A 23,793-nucleotide genomic window follows, 5' to 3' on the forward strand; every position below is an offset into this window, starting at 1 on the left:
ACCAAGTTTTGCATGGGTCTATGTATTCTTTTCCACCAGTCAGGTACTCCTGTCCACTCTCAGCTGGTGTTCTGCATGCACTTCTGTGTCTGAAGGTGTACTGGTGATATATATGTGGAGAGAGATGTACTCCACGTCCACCTCTCCTCCACCATGTTGTTCTCTCCTCTCTCAGGATATTTTAAGTAACATTTTTAAACGGTATTTTCAAGCCAAGGAAACATGCCTTTGCTTTTAGTTTATTGACTATTCTTAATGGTGCGTTTTCATCAGATTGGGCTGGGCTAATCAGGAATTCTATAATTGGTCTTTGATTTGTCAGTGCTTGTTCAAACTAACTTTCAAAAAACAGTTAGGAATATTGGGATACAAAATTAGACCATGAGCAGCTCCAAATACCACCACAAGAAACAATCTTAAAAAATGTCCTGAAGATGTATGCTTTAGCTGCAGACAGGACACACACGCCTATTATTGTTGAAAATGCACTTTGTAACACAGGGTAGCCTAGCAGATACAATGCCTCAATGGTTTTTCAGTTTACTGAGGGCTCTGAACTCGAAACAAACACACAGGAAATGTGAGCAGAAAAGTCAAAAGAAAACCCTATACAAATGACAAGATTAATCATGGCTATGGAATCAAGATTGACATTCCAGAAGGCCATAAAACCCAAGAGGCGCATAATCACAGAAGCAATAGCAAAAGTTGCCCACAAAGAACATACGGGATGAGGAATTAACAATAAGGAAACAATGAACATAGCTGTTGATGCAACAGTCACATTTGAACAGTGTTTTCTAATATTGCAGAATACTGATGAAAATATATGAAAGCCTGGTTGTATACCATTAGGGGAACTTGACACTTCTCGGCCATGTCTCGGAACTGGTGTAACATCAGTTTCTTATTGCTTGAAGAAGACATACTCATGGTTTGAATGAAGGCCTGGGAACAAATGTTTACCTGTGATGATGTAATATTAATGTTATACACATTCCATTTAAAGTGGAAATTCCAATTAAAAAGTGCATTTATTGCTCAGAAAAGCTGTCACCATTTTTATCTTGATGGAGGTTTTCCATATATTTCATATATTCTCATAACCAAAACTCTGTAAGATTTTTATCTACATACTCACTGTTTTCAAAATGTGCCAGACATTTTTCCAATTTTTGCCTAGTATTTTTATCCCAATAGTCAAGATTCAGTAATGATAACCATAACCCTGGGACCATAACTTGAAAAATATTCTTCTACATTACTATATTGTGTGGTGTAGGAGTCATCACTTGCCAAATTTCGGAAGTCTAAACCTTCCTGCACTCAGAAACACCCGTATATACTACTTATGATGTACAAAGTATAGGAGCACTACAAAAAACCTGGACTCGGTGCTTGTGAGTAAAGTACTAAAATATTCTCTAAAGAATAGATGCACTGGATTCCATATGTAAAATAGATAGCCAACGGAAATTTGCTGTATGGCTCAGGAAACTCAAACAGGGGCCCTGAATCAACCTAGAGGAGTGAGATGGGGAGGGAGATGGGAGGGAGTTTCAAAAGGGAGGTGACATTTGTATACCTATGGCTGATTCATGTTGAGGTTTGATTGAAAACAAAATTCTGTAAAGCAATTACCCTTCAATAAAAAATAAATTGAAAAAAGAATAGATTCATTGGATGGAGATCAGCTTTATGTTCAGCTTGGAGAAAATTACCTGGGAGGCAAAAGGACTTTTTTAATGAGGAACATTTTTTGGTCAGGAGTTTCCTGCTTCTTCAGCCAGCGTAGATAGACTACTTCTCTTTTACCATCCATGGCCATAAACACTCCAAAACACACGATGTTATGAAAATAACAAAAGAGCAGGGTTGTTCCTCTATAAATGTAAAAGTATTGCATGGACCTGAAAGAGGTCAGGTTCTCTTTATTATTATGAAAGAGGTCATAATTCCTGTATAGGAGGCCAGGACATTGGTGATGGTGGTGATTGTAATGGATACTGCCACTTTTGAATAGACATCGGACATCTGCTCGCTTAAGCTATCCATGAGGCTGGTCTTCTGCCAGGCAGAAATCATAATAAACATGTTGTCAACTCCAACACTTGTTAGAGAAAAAAACAGAGTCTCTGCATTGTTTAAACATCCATTTAAAATTAACAAGATGAATTCAAATGGTTTTCTTTGCCTGTCTCTCAAGGTCTCACTGATCTTGCAGTGTGCTTGTGTGAATGAATGACATGTCCTGTGCAAAGCAAGTGATGAACCCTGCACTGGGGTTTTGTGGTGCGTTATAATGACTGAAGGCAGACCCCAAAATGGAAGGTTTGTCGGGGTTTATATACCGACCTCCCAATGCCAAGAGACACCCAACATCCCTGTGAGGGGAAGGGCCAGAAATGGGTGAAGCGTGTGGACCAAATTTTCCTTTCTTGGTCAGCTTTTCCTGGTCTCTTTGACCATTCCATAATTGTGTGGGGAATTAGAACTACTAACCTAACCTGTCAGATCATAGACTTTCAAGGGACTTGTGATCCATGCCGTTACTCCGTACTTTTACTTAGACCTCAAACTATATGGATGAAAGCGCCTAGCCTTGCTAGGAACTGAAAGTTACAAGGGCACGTTTGGGAGCAAGGTGGAGCTCTAGTTCCAGGAACATCTCTCAGGCTAGAGGTCATTCTCTTGGCTGGCTGCCTCAGGGTCCAGAGTCCTAAAAGTAAGTCTTTGTCATGGCTATGCCTCTGATCTATGTGGGTAGAAGCATTGCCCCTGATCATGAGGTTTTTGAAGACACAGACTGGGAATTGCAGGATCTGGTCAACTTGGAAGTGCAGTGGGCTTCCTTTGGTAGTGCTAGCTCTCAGCAGACCAGAGAAAGCTCTCCAATGGCTTGTCTCTCAACTCCCTAGATATTCCTTTTGTGGAATCTCTGGGAATGAACTGGAAGGATTGGCCCTAGTAAGTTTAGCACAGAAATCACTTTTTCCTCACTGGCTGACCCTCCAGTCTCTCTTTTGCTGTCACATATACTGGTGTGGCAACACTAAAAAGAGACATCTTGGATTTCTTGTTCGTCTCTTTATAACCCAAAGCTTCTACTGTGTTCAGGACTGTACTCGGGAATGTGCATACACACATGGAACATGGATGCTTCCCCTAGAAGACGAGCTTGGGAAACACTCCAGGAAAGCTACTCTGCTCCACCCCAGGTGGCATCAGAGGAGGAGTGAAAATCAGACAAAGGTCTTCATGGTGAGGAACTGGACATCAGTCTGGGATGCCATCAGGCCTACCCCTGGTGCATCTCCACCCCACCTCGGTGGTGGAACTGGGAGGGACTGATAAGTCACCTTTGTCAGTAAGGGACAGACTAAGTCCAAGCAGGGAAGGAAAGCTTCGGTGGAACGTCTGTCTACACCCCAATCTAGAGCAGGGAGGGACACCTCCGGTGGAAAGAAGCCACGGCTGTGGATGCTGCTTTTTTCTCTCTTACAGATGGGAGCTTCCCTGGTGGCTCAGAGGGTAAAGCATCTGCCTGCAGTGCGGGAGACCCGAGTTCGATCGCTGGGTTGGGAAGATCCCCTGGAGAAGGAAATGGCAACTGACTCCAGTATTCTTGCCTAGAGAATCCCATGGATGGAGGAGGCTGGTAGGCTACAGTCCACGGGGTCGCAAAGAGTCGGACACGACTGAGTGACTTCACTTTCACAGATGGGAGCTAGCAGATCCAGAACCACCTCTTTAAAATGTATTTTTTTAAATGGGGACAATTTTGATTCCCAGAGTTTAAAAAAGACATGCCTGATCTTTGTCTTTGATACCAAATGGCCATGGTAGCCTTTGGAAGATGGGGAACACTGGTCAGCTGAAGGGTCTCAATTATAATACTGTTTCACAATTAGATCAGTTCTGTAGAAAACAAGAGAAATGGGTAGAACTGCCATATGTGTTGCTCTTTATCTCTCTGCGAGACATGCAAGACTTATGTCCTAAGGGTGCAGATTTGGCTGTCAAACCTTCAGCAGCCTCCTCTTCTCTTACTTTGCCCCTGTATCTAGGGCTCCCAACTAAACAGGCTGACTCAGGGCACCCTTCCAGAAGGGGATGCCTCAGTCTCAGTAGAAACTCAAACAGTCCCATTTCATAAAAGCCTTTAGAGGACTAACTTTATGACCTTACTTGGAGAGATGTAACGTATGTCTTGGGACAGATGCTGACTCCTGACTCGAGAACTCGAGTTTTGGGAGAAGCTACTACTTTTGAAGATGAATGGCTTGAGGATGAGACAAGGGGAAAGAGGAAGCACAAAATAGCTCTCCTCCTTCCTGGGAGCCAAGCACTTCCCATGACAAGCCAGACTGTGACTATAGCATGCCTAAACGAAGGTGGGATCAGAACTACTTTTCCAGGTGTGTTCTTGAAGGATTCATGCCAGTGCGCACTAAGACTTTACACTATGCTAAGTTGGCTGACACAGAACAGGGAGAGAAAAAATCTCCTGAAAAATTCCTAGATAGACTACAAGAGGCTCTCCACAAGTTTACTGACTTTGATCCCAAAAATACAGAGGAAGGAATAATCTGAAAAATAGATTTCTCACTCAGTCAGCTCCAGATATCTGCCATAAGTGATGAAAACAGGCATTTGGACCAAATCAGTCTTTAAAAGACTGTTAAAGCTGGCTCAGATGGTATATCATAGTAAAGAATACAAGGAGGAAAGTAGGAGAAAAAAAACTGACAAAAGAATGAAGCCCCGACAATGGCTCTTAGATCAACTCTGAAACAGACTGAGGAAAAGTGCCCAGAGTAACCTAGGTGAAAAGGGGTGGACTTGTTATTACGGTGGAAACAGAGGCATCTCTAGCTGGATTTGCCCTCAGGCATCTAAGCTGTGCCCGGCTCCACGTCCGGTCTATAAAATGACCACACCTGAGGAGAGGCCGCCCTCTGAGACACAGGCCCCAGGGGTTGGACTCTCAAGGCAACCGGGACTGAAAGTGCCTGGGGGTCCCCATACAAGGTCCCATTCTAATTACACCTGTGGAACCCTGGGGATTAATAACTGTGGGGGGCCAATGGATAGATTTTCTTTTGCACACTGGGGCAACTTTCTCTGTGCTCACTGAAGCCCCTGGTCCGCTTTCCTCCTGATGCACTATTGTTATGGGACTGTCAGGATGAGTCAAACGCTATTATTTCAGTCATCTTTTAAGCTGCAACTGGGTCTCCGTGCTGTTTTCTCACGAGGTTCTGATCAAGCTGGAGTCTCCCTCACCCCTTCTAAGGAGGCATATACTGAACATGGTCCAGCCTCTGTTTTCATGAATATGGAGCCTGCTCTTTTAAGTGAACAAAATGTAAATCCTAGAGTGTGCACTGATGGAAAAACTGTGGGTTGAGCACAAAATGCTGTTCCTGTTGTTATCAAGCTCAAAACCCCTCACTTATTTTCACATCAAAAGCAGTATCCACTAAAGCCTGAGGTTAAGGAATGGGTGAAACCTTACTATACTGACTTCTCATGATGTTAAGGGGGATCTTAAACTAAAGTTCAGAGCAACAATGTTCCATCTTGAAGCTACTGTAACTCAAGGGGTGTCAAGACTTCCAGGAATAGAATATTCCTTACACTGTTCCTAGAGACCCCCATCTTCAGGAAAGGCTGGAAAGGCGAATGCCATTATTAAAGGCCATCCATGTGAGCTAACTCAGGAAACACAAGACAGTTGGTTTAAAGTTTTACCCATGACTTTAATGAGGGCTTGAACTGCCCCTAAGAAGGGACTGTCTCTATGAGACTGTTTTCATGCACAGATCTTGTCATACATCCTGAAACCTTAGAATTAACTATGTGACTCAGCTTTCAGGTTTTCAACCTTGTCAGCAAAGGCTTGGCATGGTGGGTTTCTCCACTACAAGGAAAGGACTTTCTTCAGCTCTGTGAATACCTGCACTGACAACAAGCATGTATGATATCTCGTCTTCTTCTGATGACTTCTGTTGCTGCTGCTAAGTCGCTTCAGTCGTGTCCAACTCTGTGCGACCCCATAGACGGCAGCCCACCAGGCTCCTCCATCCATGGGATTCTCCAGGCAAGAGTACTGGAGTGGGGTGCCACTGCCTTCTCCACTGATGACTTCTAACCACCCTAAAATGGACTGATTCAACTATGGACATAATGTGACTTTTAATTTTGATTATGATTTAACTTGGTTTAATGGGTATTTTGCCTTACATCTGTAACTGTAAAATGGGGTTTGTTTCTAACCATCTGAAAGCTTCTAAGTTACAAATGGTTGTCCAGGCTCCTACGAGTGCCACAGCCTCCTCCAACTATTACTTGGGGACCCTGGATCAGAGACCCTCAATATGACAGTTAGGAGAATATATTGCCTCAACAACTTAGGGACAATGCCCTTCAACAGAAGGAAGTAGTTATGGAATGAAAACGATGGCCCTTTCCCTTGGCAACAAGATCCTCCTAAAAGAAAAGGGGGGAATGAGAAAGTCAATTCCTAGGTAGGTTGATAAGAAGACCAGGGTCCCTGAGGAGGAGAAAGGGGTCCGGAGCCCTCAAGAAGGAGAAAGAGGTCTGAGGCTCCCAAGGAGAAAAGGACAAACGGTCTTTTCTACATTGCTTTGTCTTAGTGAATATAACAATGCTTCTTGCTCAAGGACATGTTTCTCCTTAACAAGAACCTTCTGACTAATCCTGTCATCTTAAAATGGATATTATGGGAGTGGGTCTGGTAATATCTTTCTATTGTTCATTCTAATCTTGTTCATTTAAGATGTATGTTGTGGGCGTGGGTCTGAAAAAAGTATATAAGGCCTTGAAAAGACTAGCTTGGGGAGCACTCTGCCTCCCCTTCTGATGTCTATGTCAAAAGCTTTCTCTGTCCCTTTTTATACTTTAATAAAACTCTGCTACACAGAAGCTCTTGAGTGATCAAGTCTGGTCCCTGGTGGAGAAGAAGCTAAATATTCTTCTTTGGAGATCACGAATCCAACATCATTCACCGTACACTATCATACAATTAGCCTGTTTTTGTTTTTTCCTATTCTAAATCACACTGAAATGAACATACGTCTTCTATTTTGTGAGCACCTGTCCAATAACTAGGACGAATTACCAGGAGTGGAATTGGCAGGTCAGAGTCCATTTAAAATTTTTAAGTCTTTTGATTTGTTGCAAAGTTATATTTTAAACGTGTACCAATTTACAAATTTCCCTCAGCAGAATGTGTGTTTATTTGCATACAACCTTCCCCAAACCTTCAGTCTTGCTGTAATATTCATTAATCTAATAAAAGGACAAGGTGTCTCACTTTTGGTTTAACTTGCATCCCTTGATTAATGGAAAGGTCAAATATTTTTTTCTTATATTTTCAATGATTAGTGTTTTGGATTCTGTGTGTGTGTGTATGTGTGTGTGAACTGCCTGTTCATGTCCCTGGTCTGTGTTTTTCCATTTGGGGTACTAAATTTTTCTAACTCTTAAAGGTACATAAGACAAAGACTGAGATGGTTGGATGCCATCACCAACTCAATGGACATGAGTTTGGGTAAATTCCAGGAGTGGGTGACAACAGGGAGGTCTGGTGTGCTGCAGTCCATGGGGTCACAAAGAGTTGGACACAACTGAGCGACTGAACTGAACTGAACTGAAAGGCACATAATTCCATTTGATTTTCTTTTTCTCCTGATTCCTCATTTTGCATCTGTAGAGTCACTGATATATAACTATTTTGCCTAATCTAACACAATATCCTTCCTTTACGCACCCCACACCCCCACATACACAGTGTGCAGCCTCATGCTTTGTTTTACTCACCTACAATAAGAAATGGTGAATTTGCAATGATGATCAAAAATGGCACCCCAATGTACATCAGGTCAAAGCCACTCACCACTGCCAAGGCAGCAGAAATGACTCCAAAGGCTGCGACCCACATTTTGTTCCGTACACAGACACACCTGTAAATTTGGAGGGAAAAGTCATGGAACTTGCAGTGGTAGCTTCCATACTGAAATTCCAGCAACCCATAACATTCTTTACTCAGACATCTCTTCAGAGCCCTCTTGCACAGTATTTCCCATACCTGTCTGCTGGAGAACTTTAATTTCCAGGCACTAACCCAGACCAACTGAACAGAAGATGGGGAGAAGGGGGAGGCACAGACAGAAAAGTTGGGAATCTGTGCTGTTACCAAACTATACTGGTTGATTTTTATGCAACGAGCCAAGCATCAATCCACTGACTGGACTTTCAAAACAACAAAGATATACTGCGGCTGCTGCTAAGTCGCTTCAGTCGTCTCCGACTCTGTGTGACCCCATAGACAGCAGCCCACCATGCCCCGTTGTCCCTGGGATTCTCCAGGCAAGAACACTGGAGTGGGTTTCCATTTCCTCCTCCAATGCATGAAAGTGAAAAGTGACAGTGAAGTCACTCAGTTGTGTCTGACTCTTAGCGACCCCATGGACTGCAGCCTACTAGGCTCCTCTGTCCATGGGATTTTCCAGGCAAGAGTACCGGAGTGGGTTGCCATGCACTGCAAATAGCCAATTCCACTCTGATCTTCAAAGGAGCATGAATGGAAGTAAGCAGTATGAAAGTGCCCAGGTCTAGGGATCTTCTCACCCACTTATGAGTCCAGTTAGCCATAAAGACAATCCTAAATATCTCCTGTATGTCAAAGCTGGTTTAATATATATTGTGGCTAACCAAAAGAATGAAAGCCTTCTTCTAAAAGATTTTTGTGGTTCTCCTCTGCTAGAGATGTGTGTTCCAGAAAAGAGGCTGTGTGTGTGTGTGCTCAGTCGATTCAGTCATGTCCGACCGTTTGTGACCCTATGGACTCTAGCCTACTAGGCTCCTCTGTCCATGGGAGTCTCCAGGCAGAATTAGTGGAGTAGGCTGCCATGCCCTCCCTCTAGGGGATATTCCCCACCCAGGGATCAAACCTGAATCTCCTGTGTCTCCTGCATTGCAGGCAGATTCTTTACCACTGAGCAACCGGGGAAGCCCAAGAAAGGTGGCTACTTAATTATGGGAAAAAAAGTAACATGTAACCCATTTTGAATAACATCATATGCCTGTTTCTTGGTTGGACCAACAAAAAATGGGAATATATACACAGCATTTTAAAAAGACTGGATTTAATACTTAAACTCCCCAACAAGCACAACTTTCCATCTTAAAACATTGACAACAATCTCTAGGTTTCTGTTTTACTTCGTTGCTAACTTCTTCAAAAGAAATGACTGATAACTGCCTCTAGAAACTTTTAGTAGAAGAGAGAAACTAAGTTGGTTTGAAGACTAGCAAAGTCAACTATGGAAGTGGAGTTACTGATTCCCAAAGAGCAAGAATATACCTAAGACTTTGTTCATGCCAGGCCACACTGAAATAACTAAACTTTCCTCTTATTAAAACAGCTATGTGTGTCTGTATTTCACTTTTTCTCAAATTGCTGGTGTTAGCAGTTAAACTCAGGGCCCCAAATCAACATACACATACACACACATTCACAAAATATTTTGTTTTGATTACAGAAAAAAATTTGATTGCAACCAATACTTTCTTAAAGCAACAACATTGGTTTATAGGAGTTTAAGATAAAAGTACCACAGATGAACCTTGAAATCAGAAAGATTAACAGGATAAAACCTACATCTGACATGTTTAGCTCTATTCCCTCTTTCAGGTCTCTGGATTGTTGATATAAATTCTTCACAGGATGGGGGAGTGAAGTATATTACTGGCTAGAGTGATTATTTGACTTTGACTAGTTGCTGTGTTGATTCTCTCTGCTGCTGCTGCTGCTAACTCGCTTCAGTCGTGTCCGACTCTGTGCGACCCCATAGACGGCAGCTCACCAGGCTCCCCCATCCCTGGGATTCTCCAGGCAAGAACACTGGAGTGGATTGCCATTTCCTTCTCCAACGCATGAAAGTGAAAAGTGAAAGTGAAGTCGCTCAGTCGTGTCCGACTCTTAGCGATCCCATGGACTGCAGCCTACCAGGCTCCTCCGTCCATGAGATTTTCCAGGCAAGAGTACTGGAGTGGGGTGCCATTGCCTTCTCCATGATTCTCTCTAAATGACCTTTATTTTAATGTTCAATAGGCAATGGAAGGGAAGACGTGTATGTAGAACACTAGTGAAAACACTTGAAGATTTTCTAGTCCCCAAGAAGGACTTTGGTTAAGCAGTTTCTCAGAATGACTTAGGAGAGTCTTAGAACTTTAGATTCCTGCAATCTTGGAACATAGCTCTGCAGACTCTGATCTACAGTTTGTAGAGAAGTTGCAGAATCCATGTGTCTAAAAATTTCTACATGTGATTCCAATGCTCAGGCGGACTTGAGCATCACTGGCAGCAAAATGACCAATCAAAACAGCTCACTAGAAAAACAGACACTACACATTGGAGAAAGCATAAATCAGGAGTTCCCTGGTGGTCCAGTGGTTAGGACTCCTTGGTGCTTTCACAGCTGGGGCCTGGGTTTGCCCAAAAAAAGGCATCAGTGGATGAAATGAAGGATAATAAGCTATAATATATACATAATATAAACACCCAAACAATAGAAATAAGTCTTTCCTTGTCAGCAATTATTTTAAATCTAAACAGATTAAACTTTCCAATAAAAAGGCAGATATTGTCATAATGGATAAAACAGCATGATTCAACTATATGCTATTTACAAGAGATTCCCTCTAGATCCAAACACTTAAATAGATTGAAAGATAAGAGGAATGAAATAGAAACTCCCTATGAATACTAACCAAAAGAGGCTAGGAGTGCCTATACTGATAACAGACAACACAGACTACCTCAAAAAAACTGAAAGGAAGGGAACACTTCCTAACTCTTTTGATGAGGCCATGTTACACTGATATCAATGCCAGACTAAGATATCACAAGGAAGCTACAGATAATACTTCTTATAAATATATATACAAACATCCTCAATAAAATTCGAGCAAACACAATTCAATAAGCATATTAAAAGGAGTATACATCATGACCACGTGGGATTTACCCAGGAATGGAAGAGTGGTTCAACATGAGAATATCAATCAATGTAATGCAGAACACTTTCAGAACAAAGGATAACAACCATATGACTCTCAAAAGGTACAGAAAAGGTACTTGACAAAACTCAATGTCTTTTCATGATAAAAACTCAAAAACAAGGAATGGAAGGAAAGTTCCTCAAAATTATAAAGGCAATGATGAACACTGCACAGCTAACATTATACTCAATGGTAAGAAAAAGAAATCTTTCCCTCTAAGATCAGGAACAAGATAAGGATGCCCACTTTCATCAGTGATATTCAAAGACGCACTAGAAGTGCTAATCAGAGTAAATAGACAGGACGTTGAAATTAAAGAAATTCAAACTGGAAAGGAAGAATTTTAACTATATCTTTTTACAGATTATATGATCATATGTATGAAAACTCCAATGAATTCAAAGGAAGCCACTTAAGTTAGTAAACAAATTCAGTAAAGCTGCAAGATACAAGATCAACACACAGGATTCAGTTGTTTCTATCCATGTGCAATGAACAATCCCAAAAAGAAAGTGATTTCATTTAGAGTTTAAAATAATGAAATATTTAGGAATAGATTTAACCAAACAAGTAAAAGACTGGTACATGGAAAACTACAAAACATCGGTGAAAGAAACTAAAGAAGACCTAAATTAATGGAAAGATTTTCACAGTCCATGGGGAGGAAGACTTAATATTGTCAAAAATGACAACCTCACCTAAGGTGATCTACACATTAATCACAATCTCTATCAAAATTTCAACAGCTTTTTTTCAGAAATGTATAGGTCAACATTCAAATTCATATGGAATTAAAGGAGCCCTGGATATCCCAGAATAACCTTAAAAAGAAAAAAAAATGGACAACTGAGATTTCCAGATTTCAAAACATGTAACAAAGCTACAGTATTTAAAGCAGAGTGGTACTAGTATACGGACAGACATATGGACCAATGGAGTAGAACTGAGCCTCCAAAAATAAATCCATATATCTACAGCCCACTGATTTTTGACAAGGATGCCAAATCCAATCAACTGGGAAAGAGCAGTCTCTTCAACAAATGGCACTTGGATGACTGGATTTCCACATGTACAAGAATGAAGTTGGACCCCTACTTCACATCATACACAACTATGATTAAAAACTGCAACCATCTAAATATTGCAGCTAAAACCATAAAACTTTTGAATGAAACAAAGTAAATGCACACAACCTTACTTGTTGATGGAAGCTTAGATATAAGACCAAAAACAGAAGTAAAAAATAAACAAACATGTTGAATTTCATCTTAATTAAAATCTTTGTACATTAAAGGGCATTATTAAGAAAGTAAAGAGATAATCTACAGAATGAGAGAAAATATTTGCAAATTATATAACGTGATAAGGATTTAATATCTACGACATTTACTCATCAACAACAGAATAAAACAACAAGTTCAGTTCAGTTCAGTCATTCAGTCATGTCCAACTCTTTGCGACCCCATGAATCAGGGACAAACAATTTCACTAAAAATGAACAAAGGTGGGGATTTCCTGGTAATCCAGTTGTCAGAACTCTGAACTTTCACTGCCAAGGGCCTGGGCGCAAGTTGAACCGTTGGTGGGGAAATAAGATTCTACAAGCCTTGGGGCACAGGCAAAAAGAGGGCAAAGGACTTGATGTGTGTGTAACCTCAGTCACTCAGCTGTCTGATTCCTTGTGACCCATAGCCATCAAGCTCTTCTCTTCATGAAATTTTTCAGGCAAGAATTCTGAAGTGGTTACCATTTCCTTCTCCAGTGCATCTTTCCAACACAGGGATCGAAACCAAGTCACTTGCATCTGCTGCACTGGCAAGCAGATTCTCTACCTCTGCACTACCAAAGAAGATATACAAATAACCAATAGACACATTAAAAAGATAATCATGGTTAGAATGTGGAGAAATTGGAAAACTTACACATTGCTGGTGGGATATAATATGGTGTAGCCTCTGTGAAAAATAGTTTGGTGCTTCTTCAAAAAGCTAACCAGTGAATTATCATACAACCCACTAATTCCACTCCTAGGTATATACTGCAAAGAACTGAAAATAGGGGCTTAAACAGAGATTTGGACACTATGCTTCACTGCAGCATCATTCACAATAGCCAAAACAAAGAATAAGAAAGCCTTCCTCAGCGATCAATGCAAAGAAATAGAGGAAAACAATAGAATAGGAAAGACTGGAGATCTCGTCAGGAAAATTAGAGATATCAAGGGAACATATCATGCAAAGATGGGCCAATTAAGGACAAAAATGGTATGAACCTAACAGAAAGCAGAAGATATTAAAAAAAGGTGGCAAGAACACAAAATCTATACAGAAAAGATCTTCATGACCCAGATAATCATGATGGTGGGATCACTCACCTAGAGACAGACATCCTGGAGTGCAAAGTCAGGTGGGCCTTAAGAAGCACCACTACGAACAAAGCTAGTGAAGGTAATGGAATTCCAGTTCAGCTCTTTCAAATCCTAAAATATGATGCAGTGAATGTGTTGCATTCAATATGCCAACAAATATGCAAAACTCAGCAAAGGCCACAGGACTGGAAAAGGTCAGATTTCATTTCAATCCCAACGAAAGGCAATGCTAAAGAATGGTCAAACTACTGAGAGGGTAACAGGCAGGAAGGCCAGGGGTCTCCAAATAGAAGAAATAGCCTGCAAGTGTCAGACATTTTTATCTCTCTTAAGCGGCAGGAGGAAACAAACTAACAATATTTTTTCCTTCTCTATACAAATTTAAAGGGAGGTTTCTCTTAAAATACTGTGTTGCCATAATGACACCCGGTTTCGCCTGAAGTTAGCTATTCTCGAGCCTAGAGATAACCAATGCCTTTTTCTTATGGAAATGTTTGTCTTAAGCTATGCTAATGTACTATGCCTTTACCCCAAACTCTGTCTCCAAGTCGGTTCCGCCTCTTGGCCCAGAACCTACTTGACAAACCAGTATGGATATTGTTCCCCTAATCTATGTAAATGAAACTATTTGTATGGTGGTCTGCCCTTCTTCAAGATTCAAGTTAATCATTTTATGGCCCAGGATAAACCATTTATCCCAAAATGCATCTTATGGGTGAGGGGCCCGGTGCCATTCTGAATTTTAAGACATTCCTTTCTTTCATTAACAGACTGCTAGTGACTATATAACATCCAGCTAAAGACTAGCAGGGGGGTACTCTTTCTACCCCCTTCTGATGCCTATGTCAGAAGCTTTCTCTATCTCCTTTATACTTTAATAAAACTTTATTACACAAAAGCTCCGAGCGATCAAGCCTCGTCTCTGGCCCCGGATTGAATTCTTCTCCTCCAGGGGCCAAGAATCCCGGTGTATTTGCGTGATTCAACAACAACCTTTCACTACTGAACAATTGCACTCATCTCACATGCTAGCAAAGTAATGCTCAAAATTCTTCAAGTGAGGCTTCAACAGTACATGAACTGAGAACTTCCAGATGTTCAAGCTGGATGTAAAAAGGCAGAGGAACAAGAGTATAAATTTCCAACATCCGTAGGATCTTAAAAAAAAGCAAGAGAATTCCAGAAAAACATCTGCTTCTGCTTTATTGACGATGTCAAAGCCTTTGACTGTATGGATCAAACAAACCGTGGAAAATTCTTAAAGAGATGGGAATACCAGACTACCTTACCTGCTTCCTCAGAAACCTGTATGCAGCTCAGAAGCAACAGTTAGAACTGGACAGGGAACAACAGACTGGTTCCAAACTGGGAAAAGAACACATCAAGGCTGTGTATTGTCACATGCTTATTTAACTTATATGCAGAGTACATCATGAGAAATGCCACACTGGAGGAATCACAAGCTGGAATCAAGATAGCCGGGAGAAATAACAATAACCTCTGATATGCAGTTGCTGCTGCTGCTGCTCCTAAGTCACTTCAGTTGTGTCCGACTCTGTGCGACCCCATAGACAGCAGCCCACCAGGCTCTGCTGTCCCTGTGATTCTCCAGGCAAGAACACTGGAGTGGGTTACTATGTCCTCCAATGCATGAAAATGAAAAGCAAAAGTGAGGTCGCTCAGTCATATCTGATTCTTCGGGACCCCATGGACTGCAGCCTACCAGGCCCCTCCGTCCATGGGATTTTCCAGGCAAGAGTACTGGAGTGGGGTGCCATTACCTTCTCCGATATGTAGATGACACCACCCTTATGGCAGAAAGCAAAGAGGATCTAAAGATCCTCTCGAAGAAAGGGAAAGAGGAGGTGAAAAACCTGGCATAAAACTCAACATTGAGGAAACTAAGATCTTGACATCCAGTCCCATCACTTCATGGCAGATAGATGGGAGACCAATGGCAACAGTGACAGACTATTTTTGGGATCTCCAAAATCACTGCAGATGGTGACTGTACCCATGAAATTAAAAGCTGCCTCCTCCTTGGAAGAAAAGTTATGACCTACCTACACAGCATATTAAAAGCAGAGACATTACTTTGCTGACAAAGGTCTGTCTAGTCAAAGCTATGGTTTTTCCAGTAATCATAGATGGATATGTGAGTTGGACCATCAAGAAAGCTGAGAATCGAAGAACTGATGCTTTCGAACTATGGTGTTGGAGAAGACGCTTGAGAGTCTCTTGGACTGCAAGGAGATCCAACCAGTCAATCCTAGAGGAAATCAGTCCTGAATATTCATATGACGGATTCTGAAGCTGAAGTTCCAGTACTTTGGCCACCTGATGCGAAGAACTGACTCACTGGAAAAGACCCTGATGCTGGAAAGATTGAAGGCAGGCAGAGAAGGGAATGTCAGAGAATGAGATGGTTGAATGGCATTACTGACTCGATGGACATGAGTTTGAGAAGGCTCCAGGAGTTGGTGATGGACAAGGAAGATGGCTTGCTGCAGGCCATCGGTTTGCAGAATGGGACACAACTGAGTGACTGAACTGAAACATAAAATACTAAATGCTAATGAGCCAGACATCCTGGAATGTGAAGTGGGCCTTAGAAAGCATCACTACGATCAAAGCTAGTGGAGGTGATGGAATTCCAGATGAGCTCTTTCAAATCCTGAAAGATGATGCTGTGAAAGTGCTGCACTCAATATGCCAGCAAATTTGGAAAACTCAGCAGTGGCCACAGGACTGGAAAAGGTCAGTTTTCATTCCAATCCCAAACAAAGGCAATGCCAAAGAACGCTCAAACTACCACACAATTGCACTCATCTCACACACTAGTAAAGTAATGCTCAAAATTCTCCAAGCTAAGCTTCAGCAATACATGAACCGTGAACCTCCAGATGTTCAAGCTGGTTTTAAAAAAGGCAAGGAACCAGAGATCAAATTGCCAACATCCTCTGGATCATCAAAAAAGCAAGAGCATTCCAGAAAAACATTTATTTCTGCTTTATTGACTATGCCAAAGCCTTTGACTATGTGGATCACAATAAACTGTGGAAAATTCTGAGAAAGATGGGAATGCCAGACCACCTGACCTGCCTCTTGAGAAACCTGTATGCAGGTCAGGAAGCAACAATTAGAACTGGACATGGAACAACCGACTGGTTCCAAATAGGAAAAGGAGTATGTCAAGGCTGTATATTGTCACCCTGCTTATTTAATTTATATGCAGAGTACATCATTAGAAATGCCAGGCTGGATGAAGCACAAGCTGGAATCAAGATTGCTGGGAGAAATATCAATAACCTCAGATATGCAGATGACACCACCCTTATGGCAGAAAGTGAAGAGGAACTAAAAAGCCTCTTGATGAAAGTGAAAGTGGAGAGTGAAAAAGTTGGCTTAAAGCTCAACATTCAGAAAACGAAGATCATGGCATCTGGTCCCATCACTTCATGGGAAATAGATGGGGAAACAGTGGAAACTGTCAGACTTTATTTTTGGGGGCTCCAAAATCACTGCAGATGGTGATTGCAGCCATGAAATTAAAAGACGCTTGCTCCTTGGAAGCAAAGTTATGACCAACCTAGATAGCATATTGAAAAGGAGAGACATTACTTTGCCAACAAAGGTCTGTCTAGTCAAGGCTATGGTTTTTCCAGTAGTCATGTAGGATGTGAGAGTTGGACGGTGAAGAATGCTGAGCACCAAAGAATTGATGCTTTTGAACTGTGGTGTTGGAGAAGACTCTTGAGAGTCCCTTGGACTGCAAGGAGATCCAATCAGTGCATTCTAAAGGAGATCAGTCCTGGGTGTTCTTTGGAAGGAATGATGCTAAAGCTGAAACTCCAGTATTTTGGCCACCTCATGTGAAGAGTTGACTCATTGGAAAAGACTCTGATGATGGGAAGGATTGGGGGCCAGGAGGAGAAGGGGACGACAGAGGATGAGACAGATGGCTGGATGGCATCGCAGACTCGATGGACGTTGAGTCTGAGTGAACTCCGGGAGGTGGTGATGGACAGGGAGGCCTGGCGTGCTGCAGTTCATGGGGTTGCAAAGAGTCGGACATGACTGAGCGACCGAACTGAACTGAACTGAATGAAAGTTTTTTTAATGTTGGCTATATTTACATTTCACTTTCTAAAGATTCTCTGAAGTAATTTTCACCAGTGGTTCAAGATATTCCAGGGTTATTTAAATCACATCTTACTAAAATAATCTTTGAAAAAAATCCCATGCAAAGCCCACCTCTTAAAAAAAAAAATCCAACAAAGGAAAAAATATATTCTTTCAGAAAGAACTGTTCTATAGAGATGTAGTATTCATTCCTGGTGAAGAGAACAAACTGCAATATTAAAAATAATTCATTCTCTAAAATCTCACAGAAGGATTTGGATTACAAGAGAAATACAGAATTCTCAATCAAATCATTGCTAAAATTTCCAGACTCAAACAGATGATTGTGTACCAATGTTCATGGCAGCATTATTAACAATAGCCAGAAAGTGGAAAAACCCCAATTTCATTGACAGAGGAATGAACAAACAAAATACGGTCCATATAAAATATTGCTTTTTGACTGATCCTCACAATGTTTTAAATTCTTACTATAAAAATCATTAATTTTATAAACTCAGTCCACTTTTTCTATAAAGAGGAATTATACTACCAGTAGCAAAACATGTCAGTAAAAATACAATAAACTCTTTAATCAATGAGATTTTTCACACTGTCCAAAATATTGTCGTATATTACTAGTAAAAAAAAAAAATTAAAATTCTTCCTCAGTATAACAGAAATTAAGAGGTTGACTTACCAATCTTGTACTGAACAGGTTTTTCTGAAGTTGTTCAATTTTGTCCACTTGCTTTTTGACTGTAGTTTGTAACTTGGCATTTTCAATTTCAAGCCTAAAATGCAGATTTAAAATAATTATTTTCACACATAGGTTGTTTTTTTTTTTAGATTTTTTTTTTTTTTGGATGTGGACCATTTTTAAAGTCTTTATTGAATTTGCTACAACATTGCTTCTGTTTTATGTTTTGGATTTTTGGCTGTGAGGCATGTGGGATCTTAGCTCCCCGACCAGGGATCAAACCCACATCCTCTGCCTTGGAAGGCAGAGTTTTAACCCCTGAACTCTCAAGGAAGTCCTTCACACATAGATTTTTAAAATACCACACTCTTTCTGAACAAACATCTGCAGTTCAATTGTAGAGGATCTTAGAATTTAGAAAAGTACATGATTTTGTAACTGTACTGTTTTTTGAGTTGTGTTTTGTGGCTTCCCTGGTGGCTCAGAATGTAAAGAGACCCAGGTTCGATCCCTGGGTCAGGAAGATCCCCTGGACAAGGAAATGGCAACCCACTCCTGGCACCCTGGAGAATTCCATGAACAGAGGACCCTGGTGGGTTATATCCATGGGGTCATAAAGAGCTGGATGCAACTGAGTGACTAACACTTTCACTTTTCACTTGTGGATAATGTGCAAAATAGGGAAATAATGGGAGGAAAATATGCCTCTCAAAACAGCTCAAAGCCAAAATGTTACCCAGCTTCACAGTGTTGTGTTTATTATCATTACTGATTTAATTCTTGTATTATATTATTTATCTGCTCTATACTTGTTTTCTGTGCTGCTTTAAATCGTACTTTTGGATGTGATCCTGTGTTTTTTCAGCACGTCTCACGGCCTCTATATGTTGATCCTGTGCTTCTTGCAACTAAAAAGAGAAAAAAAAGGAAAAACAACTGCTTTAACTACTGATAACCTAGCGAATCTGCCATCATCACTTTCTGTCTCTTTCATCTGCATATTGTTTACAGCTGCTTTCCTGCCATACGGCAGAGTTGAGCTGTTACAACAGACACCCTACAGTCCACAAACTGAAAATATTTACTGTTTGCCCTTTGCACATTACTGACCTCTCCTCTAGCACTCAAATACATCATCAAATACAAGCTTTAAAATAGATTTTCTCAAATAAACACACAAATGTATAAACTGGCCAAATGGGGAAAGACAGAAAATTACCTTATGGTAGCATTTTTTTTTTTATTCCAAGCTCCACATCAGCCATCAGTTTAAATATCCACATATGTGAATGCCCACGGCTCTTCCAGTGATTATGAGAGCTAACACTGCTGTTGGTGACAACCAGATGCTTCAGGGACTATTGTGAGAGGCAGTAGCTACATGGGAGCCAGAATCCATGGACCTGTGTTCCAGTTCCATCAGTTCTGAGCTATGAGTCCTGGGGCAAATTACTTAACCTTTCTGTATCTCAGTTTCTCCATCCATAAAATGGGGATAATGGTAGCATCAACCTCAGTGGGATGCTGGGAAGATTAAACTGGGGACCATACATAATGTATTTAGAAGAGGACGTGGCAGATACTGAGCTGTTTGTAACTGGCATTATTACGGTTGCTGTATTTTACCTGCAAAACAATCTGATACATCAGGCAGACGGCATGCCAACGGAAGTGGTCTTCTACACAATCACAGTGAACTCACTCTCCATACCGTTGCAAGGGGCAGTAAGGGGGAGCATGAGGCCCAGAACACACGTGTCCAGACTTCAAAAACGTTCACTGACTCCACTAACCAACTAGTACTCTAGTACTTTTCTCCACTTACAGTAATTTGCAACTTCCTTTCTCTCTGTACTACTCAGTGGACAATGACCACCGGTTAATATGCAAATAGCACCTCCTGGACAGAGTGCTACAGAACATTACATGACCGTCAGAGGAAGGGTGAAGTGACTGCCATGGAAATATTACCCTACTGCTAAATAAAAGTTCTGAATCAATTCATTCCCAGCAACTGTTAATGTCTAGCAAGTACTCGGATGAGAAAAGTAAGGTTACCAGGTATGGGTATCAGAGAAGCCATCCCCAGAACCTTAGGCTGGGAAGGTTAGAAATCCATAGGGGCCTGAAAGGCTAGATATCCATAAATCCCACTTCTGGCTGTATAATGAAGGAAGGCAAATTTACATTTTACTACCAGAGTCAGGGGAAAAATATGAGCATTTAATTGAACAATTCTCCTCTATTAGACTAAGCACTTTCAATTTTACATTTAATTACTTAAAATACACTTTAATAGAAGTTTTACTATACCAGCATCTCCAAGAAGAAATTATTGTATGGATGAAGTACTTAGTTGTGTCTTAACAATTGTTAAGCTATTTTCCATTTATGCAAGACAAGTGCTGTGCATATTAAGAAATATTCCGTTAGACTAACGTATACTTAGACAAGATTCTCCCTCACGAAAAAAATGACAACAATGTAAAATGAAGGGCTAAACTGTTCTTCACAGACAGGATGACAGGGCTGAAGAGAAAAGGCTCGATGAGAGCTGGACAGTCAGGAAAGCTCTGGAGAAGGAGAGACTGGGCAGCAGGTCTGAACAAATGGAGGACTACCCAAGAGGAATAGAAACTGTAAAGACAGAAAGGACAGTCTGAGCAAAGGCAAAAAAAGGAGAAATCAGCCAGTTAACTCTGAGGATAAAATCCAACCACAGGGAAATAAAAACATGTCCATCCAGAAATAATGCTCACAGCAGCATTATTCCTAGCTGCAAAGTGGAAACAACGCAAATCTCCATCAACATATGAATGGATAACTGGCTTAGCCACATACTGTTTCTTGTTTGATAATCAACAGAAATGGAAGAACTGATACTTGCTATCACATGGATGAACCTCGAAAACATGACATCAAATGAGAAAAGCTAACCACAAAGGAACACACACTGTGTGATTCCATTTATGTGAAATACCCAGAACAGGCATGTCTACACAGACGGGTATTAGACTGGGGGTTGCCTGGGGCTGAGGGAGAGGAGAGGGCCATAGGTGGTGGCTAAGGCATGCAGGGTTTCTTTGGGGGGCTGATGGAAATGCTCTAAAATTGACTGTGGTCACAGGTGACACCTCTCTAGACTAAGAGAAACTGAACTACACACTTGGAATGGGTGAATTATATGATACGTCAATTATATCTCAATAGCTTTTTAAAAAATCCAAAGGCACAATCTAGATAATGTTCTCAATTCTTTATTTTGGATGTACATACTATACTCCATCTGAGTACCTCCTTGCTTTTACAATATATCTAAAATGAAGAGAAAGGAAGGCAATGCCTAAATTCAACTGGTTTGTATAATACTCTCTCTGCACAAGTTATTCTGAAATTCATGAAATAAATATATACAGAACTCTACAGCCATTCACCAAAGGGAAGATGGGAAATTATAATTTTCTGGAACCTTCCATTAAACATTATCCTCTGATTTTATCTGGCTTGCTTCATCATGGTAATACAGCTATCACTAAAAAAAAAATATTGTTCAATAGGAAAAAAAGTCTCTCAACTTGTGTGAAAAATGATGCACATTTCTCCACTTTCTTAAGGGTAAATAAAAAATATATAATGCAAATGGCAGAATGAAAGTCAGAGTTTAAGAAACGAGTGCATTATACAGATAATAAAACTATAGTAAATTACTTGTAATGAAAATACAAAAGAAAGCTGTCTATGAAAATGAGTGTCCTAAAACACTTTATCCTACATATTAATTGTCAACACATTCAATTTCACACGTACCTGACTTGGGAGTTGATGTAACTTGCTCTTTAAATCCTGTGCCTCATCTTCTAAGTTGGCACAGTTACGTGCCATGACTTCCAGTGAAGCCTCCGTCATAGACCGCTTTTTTATGGTGTCAGTCAGTTCTCGCCAAAGTCATCTCACAACTGCCTAATAAGATTCTCTGTCACTAAGTTTATCAAATCACTTTACTACGACGCTGTGCTAATAATAGATAACGCCAACATATGGACTTTGAAAACCATCACCACACACAGCAGCTCACCTTCTTTTCCCTCCTCACTGAATCTGGTTACAGACACAGAAGGGGCCACCCTCCGGCCTTCCTGATATTAAGTTACTCAGACAAAAATGCAGACCCGCTGTCCACACCCTGCCCCTGCCGATAAATCTGCAGAGCTTCACCACCTCACCACCAGAAAGAAATGGGTGTGAATGTCCAACAAGTGGTGGAAAATTCCACCCTGTGCAGCATTTTCCCTCTTTCTTTATTAGAGGCTTTGATTAACTTCAGAGATCTTCACATATTCTAACCAGTGCTCAGATCTTTCCAACAGATTCCTATCCCAGCAAAAAAATGAGGCCATTCCCTTGTGGCTTATCTATTTTATATCTAGTAGTGGGTCTCTCTGGACACATTCTAACATTGAAGTCTTTTCTCTGAGATCATCTCTCATCTGATGCAGCTTGATTTTTAGCTTATTGAATTGACTTTCCACTTTAGAAAGTTGCTGGGAAGCTGTCTCACTGTTACTTCTCAGCTTAGTCACATCGAACTTCATTTGGTCCTGCAAGCATAACCTCTCGTCGTTTACTTTCTGGAAGGCAAGCTCCAGGTCTCTTTGTGATGTCTGACCTTGATCATGATCGTGTGTGGCAGCAGCCAGTCTAGAACGGTAGGATTCCACTTCTGCTTCCGGTGCTTGTTTGCTTTGTTTATTGTTCTCCAGCTCAGATTTGAGCATTGTATTCTCAGCTATCAGAACATTAAGCAGACCAGTATACTGGAATATAGTCTCTGTTAATATTTCCTCTTTCGATTTCATTGCCTTTTGAAGATTTTTAATATCCTCAAAATATTTCTTTTCCTTTTCCTGCTTCTGATTTTTTACTGTGTCTATTTCCAGTCTTAGGCTGGCAGTTTCATCCTGCAGCAGGTGGTTTTTGCATAACAGATCTTTTGCTTTTCTACCACTATCAGAAACCTAAGTGAAACAAAGGAGACTTTTAGTTAGTACTCAATAAAATGACATTTCATTATTTCCTAAAAACGAAACACTAACCTGTATGTTTATACAGTGAAAAGACTGCAACAAGTGGCTCTCCAAACAGAAAAATAAAGGTTTGATACAAACCTCAAACTTCATAAGCAGAAACTTCCAAAGGTTCAAAAACTTAATTGAAGACAATGAATCCATGAAAGGAAAAAGAAATCCCAAGTGACTTTTCAAGAAGCTCAGAACTGAAAAGGCTTTTCTCTGAATCACAGCGAACCCAGAGGGCTTAAAATAAAAGATTTATAAATTTGACTACACTTAAAACTTGCATCTGATGTGGAATATTTATACAATGCAAAACTACTAAGCCATGAAAAAAGAATGAAATAATGCTATTTGCATCAACAGAGATAGACCTAGACATTATCACACTATGTGAGGTAAGTCAAAGACAAATAATATATCATACTGTTTATATGTGGAAT

General features: G+C 40.7%; 1 protein-coding gene across 6 annotated transcripts in view; it reads right to left on the reverse strand.

The window, feature by feature from the left end:
• Positions 1–527: 527 nt before the first annotated feature.
• Positions 528–23,793, reverse strand: part of LOC147361248 (ankyrin repeat domain-containing protein 26-like) — a 41,941-nt gene continuing 18,675 nt past the window's right edge. For 2 of the 6 annotated variants that reach the window (XR_015139963.1, XR_015139964.1), the window contains exons 2-7: positions 22,089–23,296; positions 19,119–19,189; positions 18,282–18,375; positions 14,749–14,824; positions 7,846–7,988; positions 763–966 (exon numbers count right to left, since the gene is read on the reverse strand). Coding sequence is in view for 2 of the 6 variants with exons in the window: in XM_086334985.1 (XP_086191111.1) it covers positions 781–966; positions 18,282–18,375; positions 19,119–19,189; positions 22,089–22,187 (450 nt within the window). In the remaining 4 variants the exon portion in view is untranslated. Of the gene's footprint in view, positions 967–7,845; positions 7,989–14,748; positions 14,825–18,281; positions 18,376–19,118; positions 19,190–22,088; positions 23,297–23,793 lie in introns of all 6 variants that reach the window. The other 4 variants (XR_015139965.1, XR_015139962.1, XM_086334986.1 and 1 more) reach the window with 4 other exon arrangements.

The sequence above is a fragment of the Bos grunniens genome, chromosome 13 (assembly GCF_055505025.1).
Source record: "Bos grunniens cultivar Pamir isolate PY7600 chromosome 13, Bosgru_T2T1.0, whole genome shotgun sequence".
Taxonomy (NCBI): Eukaryota; Metazoa; Chordata; class Mammalia; order Artiodactyla; family Bovidae; genus Bos; species Bos grunniens.